This window comes from Ylistrum balloti, unplaced genomic scaffold (assembly GCF_031769215.1).
Source record: "Ylistrum balloti isolate Yb309-2 unplaced genomic scaffold, AGI_CSIRO_Ybal_v1 Utg370242, whole genome shotgun sequence".
NCBI lineage: Eukaryota > Metazoa > Mollusca > Bivalvia > Pectinida > Pectinidae > Ylistrum > Ylistrum balloti.
This window is the reverse complement of record NW_026782196.1, coordinates 3,078,343-3,098,200: the sequence shown is the minus strand read 5'-3', so window position 1 is coordinate 3,098,200 and position 19,858 is coordinate 3,078,343. Positions and strand designations below refer to the sequence as shown.

General features: G+C 36.5%; 1 protein-coding gene across 1 annotated transcript in view; it reads right to left on the bottom strand.

Annotated features, from left to right (window-relative positions):
• Positions 1-11,222, bottom strand: part of LOC132552336 (uncharacterized) — a 73,790-nt gene extending 62,568 nt beyond the window's left edge. The window contains exon 1 of the mRNA XM_060216497.1: positions 11,126-11,222. Within this exon, the coding sequence (XP_060072480.1) occupies positions 11,126-11,222 (97 nt within the window). The remainder of the gene's footprint in view (positions 1-11,125) is intronic.
• Positions 11,223-19,858: the final 8,636 nt, after the last annotated feature.

The following is a 19,858-nucleotide window of genomic DNA, read 5'->3' as shown; positions in this document are numbered from 1 at the left end:
GATGGATGGCATCTTTGTTGTTTTTGATACGGAACAGGAATTTCTAAATCATTTACAATACAGATTGTCATGGGGGTTACCTTGGCACAACTTGATTGTCACCGCTAGTCAACATCTATTATTGATGAAATAAACCTAGTCCCACAGGCGCTGCTTTCATTTCCATGTCATTGATTGAGCCGCTCTTTCTTCTAGATATAATGGAGGTATTTTTGCCGTTAGAGACGAAATGCAGCTTCCATTTGTTACAAAGCAATACGCTGTATTAGGTTTTGTCCCATATTGTAGTTTATGATTTTCATGTTATGGAATCCATTTGAAAGGAACTGTAAAATACTGCTGTCATTTAAAGACCCATTTTTGATATTTTTAATTTTTTTCATCTGAGGTCTTAATGCATGAAAATGGATGTACGGATGGAATATTGTGCCACGGTGCATTTATTTTCTTTATCGTCATTGACGTACACACCGGTGAAACAAGCCCACGCAAGTCTCTGTAGATGAGCACCGATTACGTTGGCATTCTTACATTTAAAACATCAGGACGTTTTTCACAAAATGTGATCCATTGAGATAGAAATATCTCAAACCGTATCCAAAAGACTTGCAATACACAGACTTGATTGAAGGGGGCTATATACACATATACAAATAGTTTATCTAATTGTTGACATCAGTGACGTAACCCTCGTGAACAAACACTTCATCATGCGTCTAAAACTAAGCATAGGTTTTAGAAAAAAATGTATTTGAAACTAAGCATTCATATGATATATATATCTGGAAGTAACCATACACAAATATCTGAAGCTAGGCACAGATGTAAGGCAATTATCTGAAACCAACCGCAAAAGTGAAACACGTTCAATATATCTGAAAGTAAGAGCGAAAACACACAAATCTAGGTTGTACATGGAACGTGTCTTGATCAGAAGTTATGCGACCCCGATTTCTGATTGGCTAAAATCTGACAAAATATCTATGTTCTCAGAAAGTGTGTCATAAACAAGTTGAGAAATCTCCAATGGACGGAGGAGCATTTCTCTTGTCTATATAATCTGTCAGCGCTGAGCAGCCACCATTCTAAAGGATTTGATTTAGAAGGTGTTTTGCCTAACTATCCTGTTCAGCCGCCATAAGTCTTCACATCGGGTTAAGTCTAGATAACGTAGCGAAGCGGGCCTTTTCTTTTATCAATGCAGAAGTTGTGTGCCGGTTCTTCAGCGGGAAGAATTTATAGCTTCTGTACTTAGCCACGAATCGTATATATTTCTTATTTCTGTAATGTTTGAAAACAAGTTTTTTACGATAATTATTTTTGTCCATCAGGGAATTGCAAAGACAATCGGTGCGAATTGTGAGGTGAGATAAGCTATTGTTCTTCAAAATAACATTGGTTGGAATAAATTTTCGCTTGGGTAATCCCAATAAATCTGTGTCAGTTACTAGACTGCGCTGTTTGATACCAGTAGAAGGAGGAAGTTTATGTCCTGGTGATGTAGTATGTTTAATACGAGCATCACCAGGAAGCAGTTTGGTGTTATAAGACTGAAAAAAAACCTAACATAACACTGAAGGTATGTTTAGCACATAATACATATCTGGGTGTAACATCATGGAAAACCTCGCATGTCTACCGTAAACATACTACATTTGGCAAAATCAAAGCATAGCAAAAGTGTCACTTTTTGACAAGTTATCGCTATATTGAATTTTACGCTTCCATAATAATGACTTTATAAGCAACATGCGGAATTCACGATTATAGCAAACATTTTGTCGGTATGTATTTGAAGCGAGAAGCGCTGAAACAGGAATATCGCTTTCAGCAAAGGGAGGTAATCCATGGTAAATGGTTCTCTCCATTGTTCCTACTAATAGTTAGTTTCTGTGTAATGTGAAACGTCTCATGCCCTATATATCTATTTTCTTATCTGTTGTAGAGAACGCAGTTAGGTGCGGTAATGTTACAGTCTGTCTTCTTTTGATACAATAGAATTGTAGAAGATTTATCAACATATCGACAATTATGAGAGTAGTTGTGAATCCGGGTGATCAGTTTCCTTCGTGATTCTTTTAAATGTGAATACCTCATTGTTATCAGTCCATGTTCAGTAAAAGCCGAAAATGATGTTAATATTTTTTTTGCATTCAAACACTACAAACAGTTACACTTTCCTGATGGTGGTGGTGTTCTTATCATATTATCTGTCTTCACAATGACGTGAAATCAATGTCGATAAAATCATTATCTTTTCCGGAAAGCTTTGATCAGAATACGGGACGTCACCGTCTCCTATAGATATACATTTTTTAATCAATTTAGAAAATCCAAGTTCGATGAACGCTGTAAGTTTCATTCATAGTAAATTCGGAAACTATACATGAGTCACTGTTTGTTTCCAATTTATATTTTATGATGATTGCAACCAATACGAAATACACCTTCCTGGAAAAACCACGAGTTCGAGATTTTGTCAGGATCATAATCTACATCAGCGCTGCTTGTGAAATTTTATTTTTGAAATCTCCACTAGGGATCGAATTTGGGACTCTGTGGCTTAATAGAGTAACAGTCTAATACATGGGCATATATGAAAATTGGTAGAGTGATATATTGTTACCATAGTCGACAGTAATATTCCAATTTTTTCAGTCAGATGACAGGTCTCGTGCGCAGGTCGCTACTATGAAATGTAGAGTTCGTGTGTTGTGACGTTGTGAGGTAGGTACAGAACTTGTGTCGCACACTGTGTAACAATGTGAGACGGGTACAGAACTTGTGTCGCACACCGTGTAACAGTGTGAGATGGGTACAGTACGTGTGTCGCACGCTGTGTAACAATGTGAGATGGGGACAATTCTTGTGCCGCACACTATGTACCAGTGTGAGATGGGCAGAGTACTTGTGTCGCACACTGTGTAACAGTGTGAGATGGGTACATAACTTGTGTCGCACACTGTGTAACAGTGTGAGATAGGCAAAGTACTCGTGTCGCACACTATGTAACAGCGTGAGATGGGTACAGTACTTGTGTCGCACACTGTGTAACATGTATTGCATTTGTGTCGTTGTATAGTTGGACTGAGTGATAGATACAATACGTGGGTATGAACGCTGTGTGGTGGTACAATCCTGTGCCACCACGCTGTAACTCTGTGTTAAAGGTACAACGCTGTGTCGTCACGCTGTGTAACAGGTACAATACGGTGTCGCCACACTGTGTGATGGTACAATTCTGTGTCGCCACGCTGTGTGGCAGATACGGAACTTGTGTCGCCGCTGTTTGACAGGTTCAGCATTTGCGTCGCCAAGCTGTGTGACAGGTACAATACTTGTGTCGCCATGCTGTATGTTAGCTACGGAACTTGTGTCGCCGCGCTGTATGACAGGTACAGAGCTTGTGTCACTACGCTGTATGACAGGTACAGAACTGCGCCGCCCCGCTGTGACAGGTACCGAACTGAACTTTTGTCGCCTCGCTGAGTGAATGGAACAATATTTGATCGCCACGCTGTTTGACAGGTTCAGCATTTGTGTTGCCACGCTGTGTGACAAGTACAGAGCTTGTGTCGCCGCGCTGGGTGATGGTAAAGTACCGTATCGCCACGCTTGTGTGACATGTAGAGAACTTGTGTCACCGCGCTGTATGACAGGTACAGAACTTGTGCGTCACGCGCAACGCTTGTGTAACATGTAGAGAACTTGTGTCGCCGCGCTGTATGACAGGTACAGAACTTGTGCGTCACGCGCAACGCTTGTGTAACATGTAGAGAACTTGTGTCGCCGCACTGTATGACAGGTACAGAACTTGTGCGTCACGCGCAACGCTTGTGTAACATGTAGAGAACTTGTGTCGCCGCGCTGTATGACAGGTACAGAACTTGTGTGCCACGCCGTGACAGGTATATAGCACTTGTGTCGCCACGCTGTGTGACATTAAGTGTGTGTTGTTACGCTGTGTAAGAAGTATAAGACATGATCAGTATGCATCCTAAGTACTCCATGATTTATCATCAGTTTCAATATCTGCAACCTTGGAACGTGTCATGGCAAAATTGAAGGTACAAGCAAATCAATCTGATTGGTTCCAGGAGAAAACAGCTGACCATTCACAGGCTGATATGGTCCTTTTGAAAACAATAAAGGAGCTACACCCAACTTAAAAGTCATTACAATATGCCTTTATGCGACATAGATATTCTTTTAATTTTCAACAAAGGATCAAACTAGTCTTTACGTCTTGTCCACAATGTGTCGCACACGGAACCTTCAATTTTTCCGTGACATGTTACTGGGTTTGAGAGAGCTAAAGCAAGGATAACCCCTGGAGTATCGAGGATGGGTGATTACGATATAAGGCAGGTATTGTATGTCGTTATGGTATGTGACAAGTCAGTACTTGTGTCACCAGACTGTGTCGTACATATCATATTATTAGGCTGTATTGCATGTAGATCAGTCTTAACTGAAAAAAAAACCAAAAAACAAAAAACAAACAAACCAAAAATGATGTGTTTTTAACTGGTCAATTTACTGTATATTATGGAGTAAAAACTACTGTTTGCATCTGTCTATATTCAGCTCAATGTGCCTTTGGGATATTTTCCTTCCATGGAACTGTTCCGAAAGATGGATATTATAATAAATGGATCGGTCTTTTAGTCACTCCTCCGTAGATTTAGGATGCATTACTAGGTGTTATCATTTCATTATCAGGATTTTGAAGTACGGCTAATTAGTTATTATATACGGTCCCAAATCTAAAATTTTCGGAAATTACTTTAGACATTCTGTGTGTTATGTACCCTGAGTTTGGATCTTTACAGAGAACATGGAACTGTATCCCTCGTCAAACACCCTATAAATATAGGTATTATTTCGCAGATTAGTCTAATGTGCTGACAGCCTTGCACTGAAGACGTGATGATAACACGTTGGAGTGTTTGTTTGGCTCGCAAATGTGTTTAGATTTGAGAGCAACTCTCCGTTCAAAAAGTCGTATAGTTTGTGCCGGTTTCATTAGAGAGGAAAATTGTCAACCACATACATATATCGACGCCAGATAAGGGAACAGTAGCTATTAGTGTATAACATCCTTGCAACGTTATCATTGTGTTTTTTACCACATGAAAGAGAGGGAGAGAGAGAGATGGTGGAGAAAAGTCACAAAAGACATTAAAGTCCTCTCACAATTGCCCCCATAATTGCAATTCATTAATTTTAGATTAATAATGTGAACTAAATGCCAAAAGCATAAAAATCTTATAATTATAAAATTATTATAATTCAATACCTATTTATAGAACAATCCCGTAGCGACTTAAAATTGATCTGAATGTGTCAGGTGATTATTGTTCCACGCCATATTGGTTGTATGTGACGTATGTCAATTGTTTACTACTTTTTCTTTTGCTCTAATACTTTCTTTAATTCATAAAAAAATATCTTTTTTACCCCCGCATAAATTTCTTTTTGATATAAAAACAAAAATGAGGGAAATTAACATTTTAGTTCCGAAATCACGTTAAAACGTCGTCTGCTTCCTGGCTCGCGGTAACAAGATGGCGGCGTCGATGATGATTAGGTAGTGAATTGGCAACAAATGTGTGTTGGTTAGGGGTATTTTCAGTTCATAGAACTTATACATGTATTATATACCCCTTATGAATGATTTCCTTGTGTCATGCATCAACGACAAGGTTAGGTAATCGCTAAATGAGGACGTAACTCAGACTGAAGCGGCGAACTGTGAAATAGTATGAACGAGGTGACCGCTTATTACTCAAAGAGATTGAAGATCAGCTGGGACATTTTTACACCAAAAAAACCCGGTAAGGTTGTAATAATAATAATACATCCGCTGAGATGTTTTTTTCAGATGTAATCGATGAAACTTTCTTACATCTCAGCTGTAAACTGTCAGTAGTATTTCTGATAAATCGCAATACACTACGACCACCAGCACGTGGATCTCGTCTATATTAGTGAATCATTACGACTTGTTTGGGATGTATTATCCTATGGAATCGATGCTGCTCTATCTAGACAGTATACGTCCATTAAATAAAACACAGTTACTTCCCGCACGACATCTTCAAATTGAATTTCCTTGTCCCGGGTAGACCTATTCCTTTATACGTGATGGAGCTGGAAACTTAAGCCAGCTAAGAGCACTCTTAAAACAACCTCACAACGCACAGTCTCGCGGTGGTGTGGTACAACTACATAAATTAGGGTCATTGAGCACTATTTAGACGGTTGTGTCTATAACACGATACGTAATCATATCATATATGACCATTAAGCAACATTTGGAGGGAATATGTGGTAGATTTCTGACGTAATTGTGGCCATTGGTATGACTTAAAATTAATCCGGTGGTGCAATAAATATATTTTATTTCAGTTCAACAGTAAATGTGGTGATGTTAATATCAGCTTTTTTCAGCAACCAATATCTCAGAGCAAACTTTCGTTGGCAAATAAAAAAACAAACGAACAGCAAATGTCGAGCTCAATGATAAGAAATGGCGGCACAATTAATAGAAAAAGTCCTACGTTATACATATATAACTATGTGTACATGAAACAAATAAGATCACGTTCTTCAACCTGAGCCGAGGAAGAACACCGCGACGTCAAGACGCACTTTTACAACACTATATGAAAATAAAATACAAGAGTTCCTATTGATCATTGATTTTAACTATCTCAAACTGATACATTTTCTGGAAACTTTTGATACCGACAAGGTTTGTATAGACAATATAAAATCCTTCCTTATAAAATACCGATCACGTGGCCAGATAATTTTGTCTGATTATATACTGGGCTTAGTCTAGTAATATCTAGTTTCACAATACAACAACTCTATCTAATAGAAACGAATTACACCAGTTTGAAAAAAAGAAACATGTAAAAAAAAAAAAAAAAAATTGAGAATAAAATTCCCGGGAGATAGAAAGTGACAACCAGATACTGACGAAAGGTCAAAGGGTTACTTATCTAGATGTCTCTAAACACACCATACACAGCGTTAAGTTTGGTGTTCAATTTCATTTCATCGAAGATTCTACACCAACTTCATCTGCCATTATATGTCCACCAGCTATTACCTTTATAACCGATGGACCTTGTGATGATTTCTGAACGCAAGACTAAAGTTCTGCACACCATTGTCTCACAGCCAGGATATCTCTGAATTCCGTGTTGTTCTAACAGTGCTCTTTATTACCATGGAACCTTTTGTCTAAGTATTGTATTCTATAAAAAACTCATTCATTCACAGTTCGATTTTCTCTAGCCAAACGACCTACTTATGACCTTTCAGAACCAATAAAACATGGTAGATAGAACGTGTAAGTCTATATACATATATCTAGAGATTTTCTCGGCGTAACAAACAGAGGGAATTAATCGGCCCATTCATTAATAACACATTTATTACACTCGTGTCTGAAATATTATTACATGTATCCTAGCGCACAAGTGAAGATGTCAAAATATTATCCACATGAGTAATATATATTGTTGCTGAAATCCCCGGTAAATATTATCTCTATAACGTGTTTTGTTTTCTATGTAACTGTCTTTTACATTAGTCTGATTTACAGGTATGAAGTAAGTGTTCTCTGTTTACATTGTTTTCACAACCGTGTTTTATCAATCTGATCCCTGTCTATTTTTGCTAGCGAATGCTACAAAAAGTGATGATAGATAAGTAGAAGGTAATACAGATAATGATAGATAATACTATCAGACATACAATAATCTCATACGATGTTAAAATAAAAAGGTCATTTTATCATACAACGTAAATGTAACCTGGAATTACCATCTGCAGCAACGCAATTTCAGCTGAAACTGAAAGGAATGACAAAAGGCTTGGCATTGTTAAGAAAACACAAAAGTGTAAGTAAACACAGTTATGTACATGATGTACCTACATCAGCAGAAATTGCAATGACGGTTATCCGAAAATTGTGAACCATATTCTAACCGATAATTACATGAACGCGTCGCACGCACGAGGTCGGACGAGGAAAAGTGTCCTTCGACGACGATAAACCTGTTTACTGACTCTGCATTGCTATCATTTGTGTGTAGTGAGGTGTACATTGATATTGTCGAGTCTCGTTTCCCCGGTATTTAAGTTGATATAAACGTTTCATTATGTGATATTTGGAAGAAGATACCTTGAAAGCTGTTTATGAAACCATTAAACGTGTGTTGTTAATTGTTTTAGTGTTCTGTGATGACAGAAAGTAATTACCAGTCTCTATAACTGAATCGCTTTTTTAATAAGATTTAGGTACATATGTATCTCATACATATGTATATGGCATGATCAATTGGCTTATGATAATCAACTTCCGAGATAATCATGTTCTTTAATATCAGCACAATATATTTTAATAAATGTCAGAATTCGCATTTAGCTTAATTTTAAGAATTATTTTTAGAAACTGTCAGAAATTCAGGTTGATATATGTATGTTTTGTCCTCTTTTGTAGATGCAATTTTCTAATCGAAAATTTCTCTATTATTGACCAATAAACGGTGAACCTATTCTGTCTTGTTTGTAGATTACGTAAGCAATACCAAAGCTGAGAAGGCAATTATAAAGGTGATTTGCCATCTACGGATTCATTATTTACTATTTGCTGTTTAAATTTTATAGCAAATTGAGCATTCGTTCAGTGCTTCAATGGCCTCCTAATTTCTACTTCTACAGCAAGAATTGATACGGATTTACTCGACACATTCCAGGCCATTTTATCATTGTTGGCATGACATCATGCTTAGTTGCAAGTTTGTTGTTTGTTTTTGTGCCTTCTTAACTATTTCTATTAACCAATGTAGGATTTGATTCATCAATGTCTAATAATGAATTTTGTCCTATTGCAGAAAAGCTATGCGATATATATACATGTATATACAGATGGAATTATTTAAGTATTTAACCCTGTCAGGCTGACGCCAACTGCAGCATTATTTATGGACTTAACAAATTACCTCAGTTTTAATGTATTTGCAAAATGTCCCATTGGGAATTACAAAATATCCTTTTGGGAATGTATTTACAGGATTCATAATTAGGATTATAGTTACTGAATGCCTTATTTGGGATGTATGTTTTACAGAATTCCATATTAGAAATGTATGTTTTACAGAATGCCATATTAGAAATGTATGTTTTACAGCATGCCATATTAGAAATGTATGTTTTACAGAATGCATTGTTCGAGATATTTGTTTTACAGCATGACTAATTCGGGATGCATGTTTTGCAGAATGCCTTATTCGAGATGTGTGTTTCACAGAATGCCTTATTTGGGATGCATGTTAAAAGCAATGTCTTATTCAAAATGCATGTTTTACAGAATGCCTTATTTGGGATGTATGTTTTACAAAATGCTGTGTTCGGGATGTATGTTTTACATAATGCCATATTTAGGATGAATGTTTTACAGCATGCCCTATTCGAGATGTATGTTTTACAGCATGCCTTATTTGGGATATCTACAGGATATCTGAAGAATTCCTTAGTAGGATGTATCTACTGAATTCCTTATTTGGATATATTTAAAGAATGCCCTGTAGGGATACATTGAAAAAATGTCTTATTCGGGATATATTTACGGAATGCACTGTTGGGAATATCTTTTGACAGAAGGCCTGATTGGAGATATGTTTACAGCAAGGTCATATTGGGGCTTATGCTCCGGTTCCGTCGCTTGGCACTTACTTCCCTCCGGGAATATGGACGACCAACACACATGGTAAAATAACATTTCTAGTGAGGACATACCGGGACACCGTACTGCTGCGCTATAATTGTCTAAAACATGTTCAGGCTTTCATCTCATATTAAAACAAAAGTGGTAATAATTGAAATTCTCAAAAGGGAAAACACAGTTGAGCATAGGGGCGGTTCCAAAGCATTATCGGGGTTTTCTCTAATTATTTAATGTGCACTCGTTAAAATAAATCGATTCTTGATTTTTAACAGCCCTTTGAAAACAAATTCACAATGTATTTCAAATGGCAAAATTTTGTATCTTAACTGAACATTATTGTTGGCAATATACACTTAAGCAGGCAATAAATCTTTCATTTCTTATTCGGTCTTAGAACAATACTTTTTACATTGTAATTTGATATATCATGACTTTAAGAAACGATATATATATACTCTAAGACGTTAAATAACACTGTACATTTTAGGAAGTGTTGATGCAGAACATTGTTATATATGCTGTTATTTGGCATTGGTTTTTCCTGAAATGAAAATTTGGTAGAAGCGTAACACGACGTTCGGACTATGCATTGATTTTAATGGAGGTTTAAAAATACAAACTGTGAATCCCATCTATATGAATAAAAAATGCTTTACTGTGTGTTTTATAGTGTACAATATAGCAGTTTACCGGAACCTTTCCAGACTGAGAAAAACAACGCATCACGCGGCTGTATATAGATACATAATGTGCCGTGTCTCGGGATTTGTTGATAATATAAAACTCCGATCACCAACATCCTAAATCAATACATCCCTGATACACACAAAACATCCGTAATTTCCATCGACCAATTCTTGAAATAAATTAATCATCGCTGTTACAGGGCGATATCGGGCTTGTTTTGGCGAAGAAGGATGGATGGGGTCAGCATCGGAAGCCTCCTGTCACGGAAGCCTCTAATTTTGGCTCCGGCCCTTATACATACGTTCATGTGGGGTTCTACATCACGAGCTAAACAAGATATACATGTATGTGTATAGACACAGAATATCCCAATAACTGACACATGCTTCGGTAAATATCAATTCAAATTCTACTAGCGTTGTCTCTCAACTCAACAGTTAATTGTATTGGCAATGTTTCGTCAAATGGTTTTACTGTTTGCGCTGTATGTGGTGTAACAACTTGTAGAAACAATGTATGGTGAAATATCAAAGATATTGATTTATGTTTCAATTAATTACTGGAAGCTGTTATATAAAAGAATCCGTATTAATTGAATTTGTTTTTCGCTTTGGGATATGGACCTTCTGTTGTCACAGTGGGTAAATGTACGGGTAATATTGCTAATAAGATAATACTAAAACAACCACGTACCTGTGTCTTTGGTCACGGTATCCGCGGCGTGGGCTGATGTTAGGTACATGAACACAAGAACGCACCATGCTAGTCTGTGTAATGTTGGAGTATCCATGCTGAATTCAGTCTTTTCTGGTTATACGATATCACACCAATATTTTACTAACATAACACACTGAACTTTGTCGTCCTGAAAGAGTCAGACTGCATTTGGCACCAAAGGGCACACGGATCGCCTCTCGATGAAAAGTTCTCGTCTGTTCTAGCCGGCGTGAGTGGACTTGCCTCGTGCTACATCGGATGCTGGGTGAGATACTGGCTCGGTCGATACTCAGACGCGCTGCACCAGCGCATTCTTCAATTGATTTCGGTTAGTCATTCTATGAATAATAAAACAACGCTGTGAATCGTTTCTTGATTAAAGAAGTAAAAGTAGTGATATGAACCAAGTCTATATTGAAGGTTTATAGTGTACATAGCAATGCATATATCTATTCTTTTAATTAGACCTCCTGTTCGATTTGTTTTGACCCGGGAGACGTAGTTGTGGAGAGATGAAGTTCCATGACTTGGGTGTCTGGTAATAGACTATCAAGTCACTCCGGTATGCTTGTAAACTGACGTTAACAAGGACAAAATAGAACTAAAATTGCATGAAATTATATTGGCCTTGAAAAAAGAATTTGAAAATCCAAAAACCACTGAAATAAGAACATAAAGTGATCTCGTTTTATTTTCATGTGTCAGTCGTTAGATAGGAACACAAGATAAGGTCTGATAGGTGTGCCAGGAGAAAAATGAATTTGATAAGTTAAGATAAGAGAAAGAAGCAGACACTCCCATTGTTTACATTCTAGCTTTTTCATGAACTTCAGGAGATGACAACCGATGTACGCAAGTTTTTCAAAATACAATTACCTGAGAATCTATTGATTGACGGTCATCACATCATTCGTTCATATGTTTGATAAAATTTGATTGTAAAATAGTTTATTTCAGTGAATGTTTCAATCATCAATGTATCCCCAAACTATGCTGTCCTGATATTTAATGGCTTGTTCCAAATGTCATGATTTCGGCAAAATTCTGTCACCTGACAGACAAACTTACAGCACAGGGTTTCAAGAGATAAAGGAATGATATTAACTTTGATTTATTTGATGCTCGTTAGTATGCTGTTGTGTTGACACTATTCTCATTTCGGAACGTGACATTGCTTACTCCCACTGACCGAGATTTGCATGACGAGTGTCTACGATGAAGCAGAAGAAGCTTATCCTCTGGATGGCCTGCTCTTTCCAATTTTTTTTGTTTTCTGGGATCTCCGTCTAAATCTTTCTCTTGTTCTTATCTTATTGTCATTGAATCTTACTTTTAATTAAGATTCTGTTAAAATGTCAGTATTTTATTTGTTGTTTTAGATACAAATAAAAACCAACAAGAAATGCAAACATGTGAGCGGAATCAGTATTCAAACTAAAATTCAATAATTCAGGACAACAAATGAACAAAAGAGAGAGTTAAACATAGACTCCTAAAACACAAGGGGAACAACACCAGGTGTTCCGGAAGAATACGCGTCTTCTCCTTAACCGACGACGTCCGCCAGGTAAATCTTGGTTTATCCAAATAAGTAATGTCACGTTCTCAAATGAGGACAAGGTATCAAACTACGGAACCAACATGCAAACTAATGAGTATCAAACACATCCAACTTCGTATTACATTTGTTTGTGAAGCATTTCAGGATGTCCTGAACTTATCAACATTATGTAAACAGACAATATCGATTTCAAGTGATATGGTTCAAAACTAACTATGAGTTGTGAAGTAAACGACAAAATGTTCACACGTGTTTGTCATACCATAGTGTGTAGCTACACTACTGTATAGAGGACTGTAGGTAACAATAGAGTTTTAGCGAGAAGTATATAAGAACAGAAAAAATACAACAATTTAGCAATTAGGAGATGCACGAGCTCCACGTGTAATTGTTAACTTTGGTGATTGTGTCGGTATGGTCATGTACAGATTCGTTTTATTGGAAGTAAATATCAATAAATATCTGGGTTTTGTGGTCTTATTGCTACAACATCCTCAACACAGGTGATGATACCTTTTGACCTGAAGGATATATACATTATTATAGAAATTGTTTCTGTAATAGCTGCAAAATAACTCTCCAAAGAAGGATTTTTTCAGGCTTTAAATTGAGGGTAGGATTTAAGTGGTGTCAGACTTGGCCAATCAAACTGTCTGTGACAAAATGAAATTTCATGGAGGGTTTCTGAGAAAGCTTCTTTCAGTGGTTTCACTCTCGGCATTCTGTACAGGTATGTCAATACAACTTCGAATGAAACTACGAGGCATCCATTTTCTTTCTATGATAGCAGTGCGTTTCCAAAGTTTACAACATCCGGAAAGGAGGGTACAGCTTACAGGTTTGTCAGTCGTTAAGGTTTAGGGACTCTTTACAAATCAGCGAACAAATACTCTACTATTGCATTGAACATTGCAATTATCACACCTGTCTTTTTTACGTCTTTTCGCGGAGTAAAGCGGAAAAGAGGAAATGTCAGGTACATGCCACCATAGCTGAGATTTATTGAGTCATCGGACGTAGATGATTACACAGCTGATTTCAAAATGATGTTGGTGACGGGTGATACAGTCACTACCAGTAGCTGATAAATGTAAACACGTCGTCAGGTTATTATCATTCCCAGTTATATAAATATCACGATATGGAGATCAATTGTGTGTCAATGAGGTGACTGTTTGGCAGCCAATGTGACATTTAATTTGTTATTGTACCTACTATACTCGGACCGTTACCAGGAGGAGATAATGCTTCCGGCGACATTTTGGTGATCTTAAAATATCATCGTATAGAAATAACACAATAAGTTCTAAACTGGGTATTGCACAATAGAGGGATTTTTTTCTCTACGAATATTTTTGATTTTAACTCCCGTATATTCCCATAGTCCAGATGATTCATTCCTTTGTCACTGAAGATGAAGTTAATTTTTTCGTGATGTATCGGATTGTATGATCCTCCGAATGCACATGATTGATTTAAATGTAAATTGCCCTTGCAAGTGGGGAACTGAAAGACTTGTTACATACAGCCCACCAACACATACAAATCTCTCATACACTGTACACAAAATCGTGTATATCGGGAAATTAAATGAATGAATTAGACAAGTGTATATTTACCCGATTATAATAATATATTGGGCGAAAACTTACAGAAAAAGGGCAGATTTATTAACAAAATGTACATAAATTCGTTATTCTAACGAAATATTGATCAGACGATGGCAAACCTTTGGTGAAAGGGCACGCAGAAAATGACCATTTGTTCTCTAAGGATAAACAACATCTGCTTTGAGGGCAATCTAAGCAATATCATGGTCGTAAACTCAACAGGAGTTAATCAATTTGAATATTTATTGGTTCAACACAATCACAATTGATGTCTCGAGTTATCAATCATATTTGAAAGCGTTATACGTCAAAAAAGTACAAAATATTTCGGTTTTGCATATGAAATGCTTGATGCCCGTTAATTTACCTTTTGGTTCCGTTGTTGTATACCTTGTTATGTTTGAAAACGTTACATTACTTATTTCAATTGACCAAGGTTTACATGGCGGATGTCGTCAATGTTGCTTAAGATGTTTACACTTCTTATTTTCCTTGTACATCTTCGTGTAAATCTTCGTTTGTTCATGCTGTGCCCTATGTTATTGAATTAGGTTTTGGCGCATGGTTATGTAACAACATGTCGGTTTTGTTGTTTTGGACACTCTTTACCTTCTGCGGAGAGACATGACTGTTTTGGATACACTCGATTTTACCTTCTGCGGAGAGACATAGCTGTTTTGGATACACTCGATTTTCTCTTCTTCGGAGAGACATGACTGTTTTGAATACGCTCGATTTTATCTTCTGTGGAGAGACATGACTATTTTGAATACACTCGATTTTACCTTCTGCGGAGAGACATGACTGCGACGAAAAAAATGAATGATGCTAGAAAGAATCACTAAATTTATCTACATTTTATCTTCACCACATGCCTATTCCTAAATTTAATGTAAAATGACTTTTATCTAGTCTGACGTTACCGGTATAAAGGGAGTTGTTTGAATCTTTAAAAATATGATTTATTTTATCATGTTTAAATACAGACTTCATTACATTCATACAAACAAAAACGATATGCAGCAGAATGGAAACTCAAGCCTAGAACTCAAGCAGGAATTATATGATTACCGTGTTTGTTGTTTAGATTTGTGTTTTAGTGGAGGGTCCCAATGTTATTTGATATCCATGGCGCATAGAGATCAAACAGTGCAATATTTTGTTACAAATAACAAAAATCGCTATTAAACAAAGCATTACTCATTTCGTTTATGGCTTCAGTGGATTATGATCATGGGAATGGACTGGATGGATCACATTTGATGATTTATATGTGTTCATTAATATGTTTTGTTGATCTTTTATATTAACTTTGTAAGACAACCGAAAGTGACTTTCTTGTATAAACGAGAGACCATAAATGCTACGATTGTCATTGATCCGTAAAAAGTTATTCTTTCAAATTTTAAATCAATTCTTAATTCAATGTAAGCAACTCGTTTATCGTGGGAGATACTAAAAATTCAAATACTGTTTCATGTTTATGTAGACGTCGTGAACAATTTCAATAGGACCTAGTACAAGACAGAAGAAGAATACAGACTTGGCTCTGTGACTGTTGGACCCAGCTGGAATATTGCTAAGGCATCGTGAAAATTTTCTATAGAACTAAACTACATTATTACTAAGGTATGCTGTTTCATAGTAGGCATTTCATTGAAGCATATGAAGACAAAGGCATAATTTACCTGATCATATGTCTGTATTAAACAGTAAACATGACAAAAAATTCAAACTATATTACGATGAAACTATGAAAATATTAATAAAACTGATAAGACCAGGAGTTCCGGAAGGGTTCCTTGACGACACTCGTTATGTAAGACATATCGATCCAAGTAAGCAGTTTCAGGTTTCAAAATAAAAGGTAAAGAACAAAGTAACCACATCAACGAACATTACGTCCAACTTCTTCTTGGGAAATTTCAAATAAATCACTATTCCGATTTCCTGTAATTCCCAATCAACTTCTCTGAAATTATGTGTTGTGAGTTTATCTGTCAGCTGTGGACATCTTGTACAGAATTCGTGATATCAGGAATAAGGCTTGAAATTAACTGTGACATCTAAACAACATTTCCTTCAGTTTAAGGACAGGGAACTTACGTACGGCTGACTTACCTTAATGTGGGATGTTCTCACTGAATTAAAAACGAGTCGTGTCTAACACATATATCATACATTTAAGAAATGAAGTATGAAACCCTGTGTTCTGTAATAAGTAACGTACGGGGTTAAGGACTTTCTTCTAACTGATTTTATTGGCAAGTACACATTGATATAAATCTTTTTGAAGTGACTTCTTTACGTTCCTACCGCCTTAGACTCTAACGACTTTAGCAAGTCTTGGATAGATGTTAATCACAGCACTTTGCGTGTGCTCTAAGCATCTTGTTTTTAACTGTTGCAGTCGGCGCCTAGAAACACAATATCAGAATAATACATTTAAGGGTTTTTCCACATAAGGGAATTACTGTTTAAGAATGTTTCTATCAATGTGTAAATAATGTAGAAACATGTAAATGTATTTTCATTTGAAATGAAATGTCATTATGTCATAGATTTGCCACATTGCATTACATAGAAATTAATTTTAGGTCACAAGAAGAGTTTAAATTTTAGACAAGTAATAAGAGAAAAAATGATAATACAAAATACCCGGCCAAGTACTGAGCGACATTACCCCTAATGTCGATGTCTTTGGTCCTAAGTAAACTATTATTATGACACTCAAGAATTGACAATGTTTAGGATCATATATATATAGGATATATATATATACATGCATATATGTAACATATATATATACAGTAATAATATTTCATCTGTTTGTGTTTTATTTTCACATCAAATTAAAAAAGAACTTTATTAATTTAACAACAATAACGAAACCATTTTTGAACTTTACAGAGAGAGAGAGAGAGAGAGAGAGAGAGAGAGAGAGAGAGAGAGAGAGAGAGAGAGAGAGAGAGGGAGAGAGAGAGAGGGGTTGAATGCATTCTTGGGCGCCTCCTGTTGTCATGCAATGGAATTTAGCTGGCCTTGTTTATGTGCTCTCCGATGTACGCTGAACAGAAGGCTGCAGGCGGAGATAATTTGTCCCCATCTCCTGCATGGGTAGCTTTTAATTTGTTATTTGTGAAAAACACATCATAATTGTATCAAATGAGTAATGCATCCTTTTATTCGAAGCCAGTTTCAAAACTTGTAGGTTAGCGAGGATGTGACTTCAAGCTTTGTGACCAAATTTGTTGTGCTACAATGTTATACCTTATCACTGAACGGGCCGTGAAATTTGACATTAATTCACCCTAAAGACTTTGTTGTTTTGCAGATAGGCTTACTCTTATCCAACGGCGACACTGTTCCTTACGTCTGAGTATGTCCATATACGGCAAATGGCAATTAAGATCTATGTAAACCAGACCTGCCTTTTCAATGTAATTTCCCTCCTTTAGCACCATAAACCGAGGGTAGGACCCAGTGACCGTGCTGCGTGATGTCTAGACGAAGGAAGCACTCGCTTGGCATATTCCTTATACCTGCCCAGCCTCCATTTTTAACGCATGCCGTTCAAGGAAATGTCCACGTGTGCTACAACGATCAGTCTCTCCGATTTCCTTTAAAACAAAGGGTCTGGTGTCCTTGTAGAGCTGTCATGAAATAGTCACTGTAAGTCCCCTACTAATTTAACCTCGGGGTGTTTTTGTGTTTTGCTTTCTTTAAAGTTGCCACTAACATCCACCGCCACAGCAGCAGGTCCATATCTTACCTTAAGGTCATTTGATTGACTTTCGGTCCGTTGACTGACCTCAGCCTTTTGCTTCTTGATCATGGTATCTAAGATACCGTTATAGAAATTATCTTCTTTTATAGCCGGTAGGCGGTTAGCATTGTTATAGACAGACAGGGAAGTCGGTAGAGGCAGTGACCTGTCTTCAGGTTGAAGTGAAAAAGTGTGCATTTTAGCGTAATATAAACACAAATAAATAAATCTTTGTTACAGATGGACCATACATACCTTACACATTTATATATATTGAAAGGTGAAAATAAGCATATGTGCATAGCATGTGATGAGCCATTCACCGTTAAACATTTCTTATTGGGCTGCATTGACCTTCTCTCTACTCGAGACATTTTTTATCGTAACTCTTTTTGAAACTGTTGAGATTTATAAAATTCTAAGCTATCTGAAAAATGTTGGTCTATAAAATAGACTATGACTTACCATTTTAATCTTAAGTGATAATGTAACAATTTAAGATTTTTAGCATTTGTCTTTTACCTTTTAGTTTGTTTGATGTTATTTCCTATTTGATCGCTGTGTTTTACCGGTTGATGGCCCTAATGACCTTTTATGTGTTGACGGGCCGTTAAGAATGTCATAATAATAACAATTGTTACAGATTGAGGCGCTGCACTACGTTGTAAAGCAATTAAACGAACAAAACCTGACATTATACATCAAGCATATATTTAACTACTAAAGCTACCAAACAACAAAGTTCCTAGTAAATCCTACAAATATAGTATTAAGCTTCACACTCAATCATTAATATTTGGTTTGTAATATTGTTCGAAGTGAAGGTGTGGTTACAAACAGAACATTTTTGTTCGTTAATGCTTTGTTAAGCTTTTGTCAGTTATATTGATAAACCAGAATAATTCCCATGTAAGTCAGTCAGTGTAGGAAAGGTAAAAACTTTCACTATATGTAGCAGGATGTATGTGATGCTCAATCTTTTGCTTGTTGGTTCTATTGTTGTATATATGAGAACGTGACATAACTGACATGTCTTTGAAGAAGCAGAAGACAAACTCTCTCTTCCGGAATACCTGGTTTCATTATCTTTGTTCGTTTTTTGAGTTTCCGTGTAAATCATCTGAAATACTTTTGATCATGTTTCACCCTAGTCTTATGAATCTTTAATTTGGATTACGATGATGTTGAAACGTTTTTATTTCCTTTATATTTTTCCAAAAATGCATAAGTATGTTAGTCCATGGGAACAAAGCAAATGAACTTGTCTAGAAATAGGTTGTTTGATCTACTGTTTCTGGGGATCAATGGCCACATAAAACCAGCTTGATATATTAAGTCGAGACAATGTGAAAAAAAAGAAAACCCAATATATCACGAAATGTGAGCACCATGGAAACCAGCAAAGGAAAAAGAAAGCACGCGACTGCGGTTTATGAAATAGAACAATCATTGCAATGGGTATCCTGATACAAGGTCAACGATTTTCCATCCTCACTCATCACGGTATTATCATGTATATCTTTTTAAAGTTCTATATCAATTACCATAAACCCAACTAAACAGTGTCATTGTCAAAGTGTCGATTCTTAACACGGTCAGCTTGAAGCGGACAAGACAGATGTTGACTACCCCATTATCATCACCGTACAAGTTAGATAGTCTTACAAATAAAATTACATATACGTTTTCTTCCACAAGAACGTATACCAACCTTCAAACTCAATAGGAGGCATTCTTAATATGACAGACTACAACTCATTGAACATGTCTGA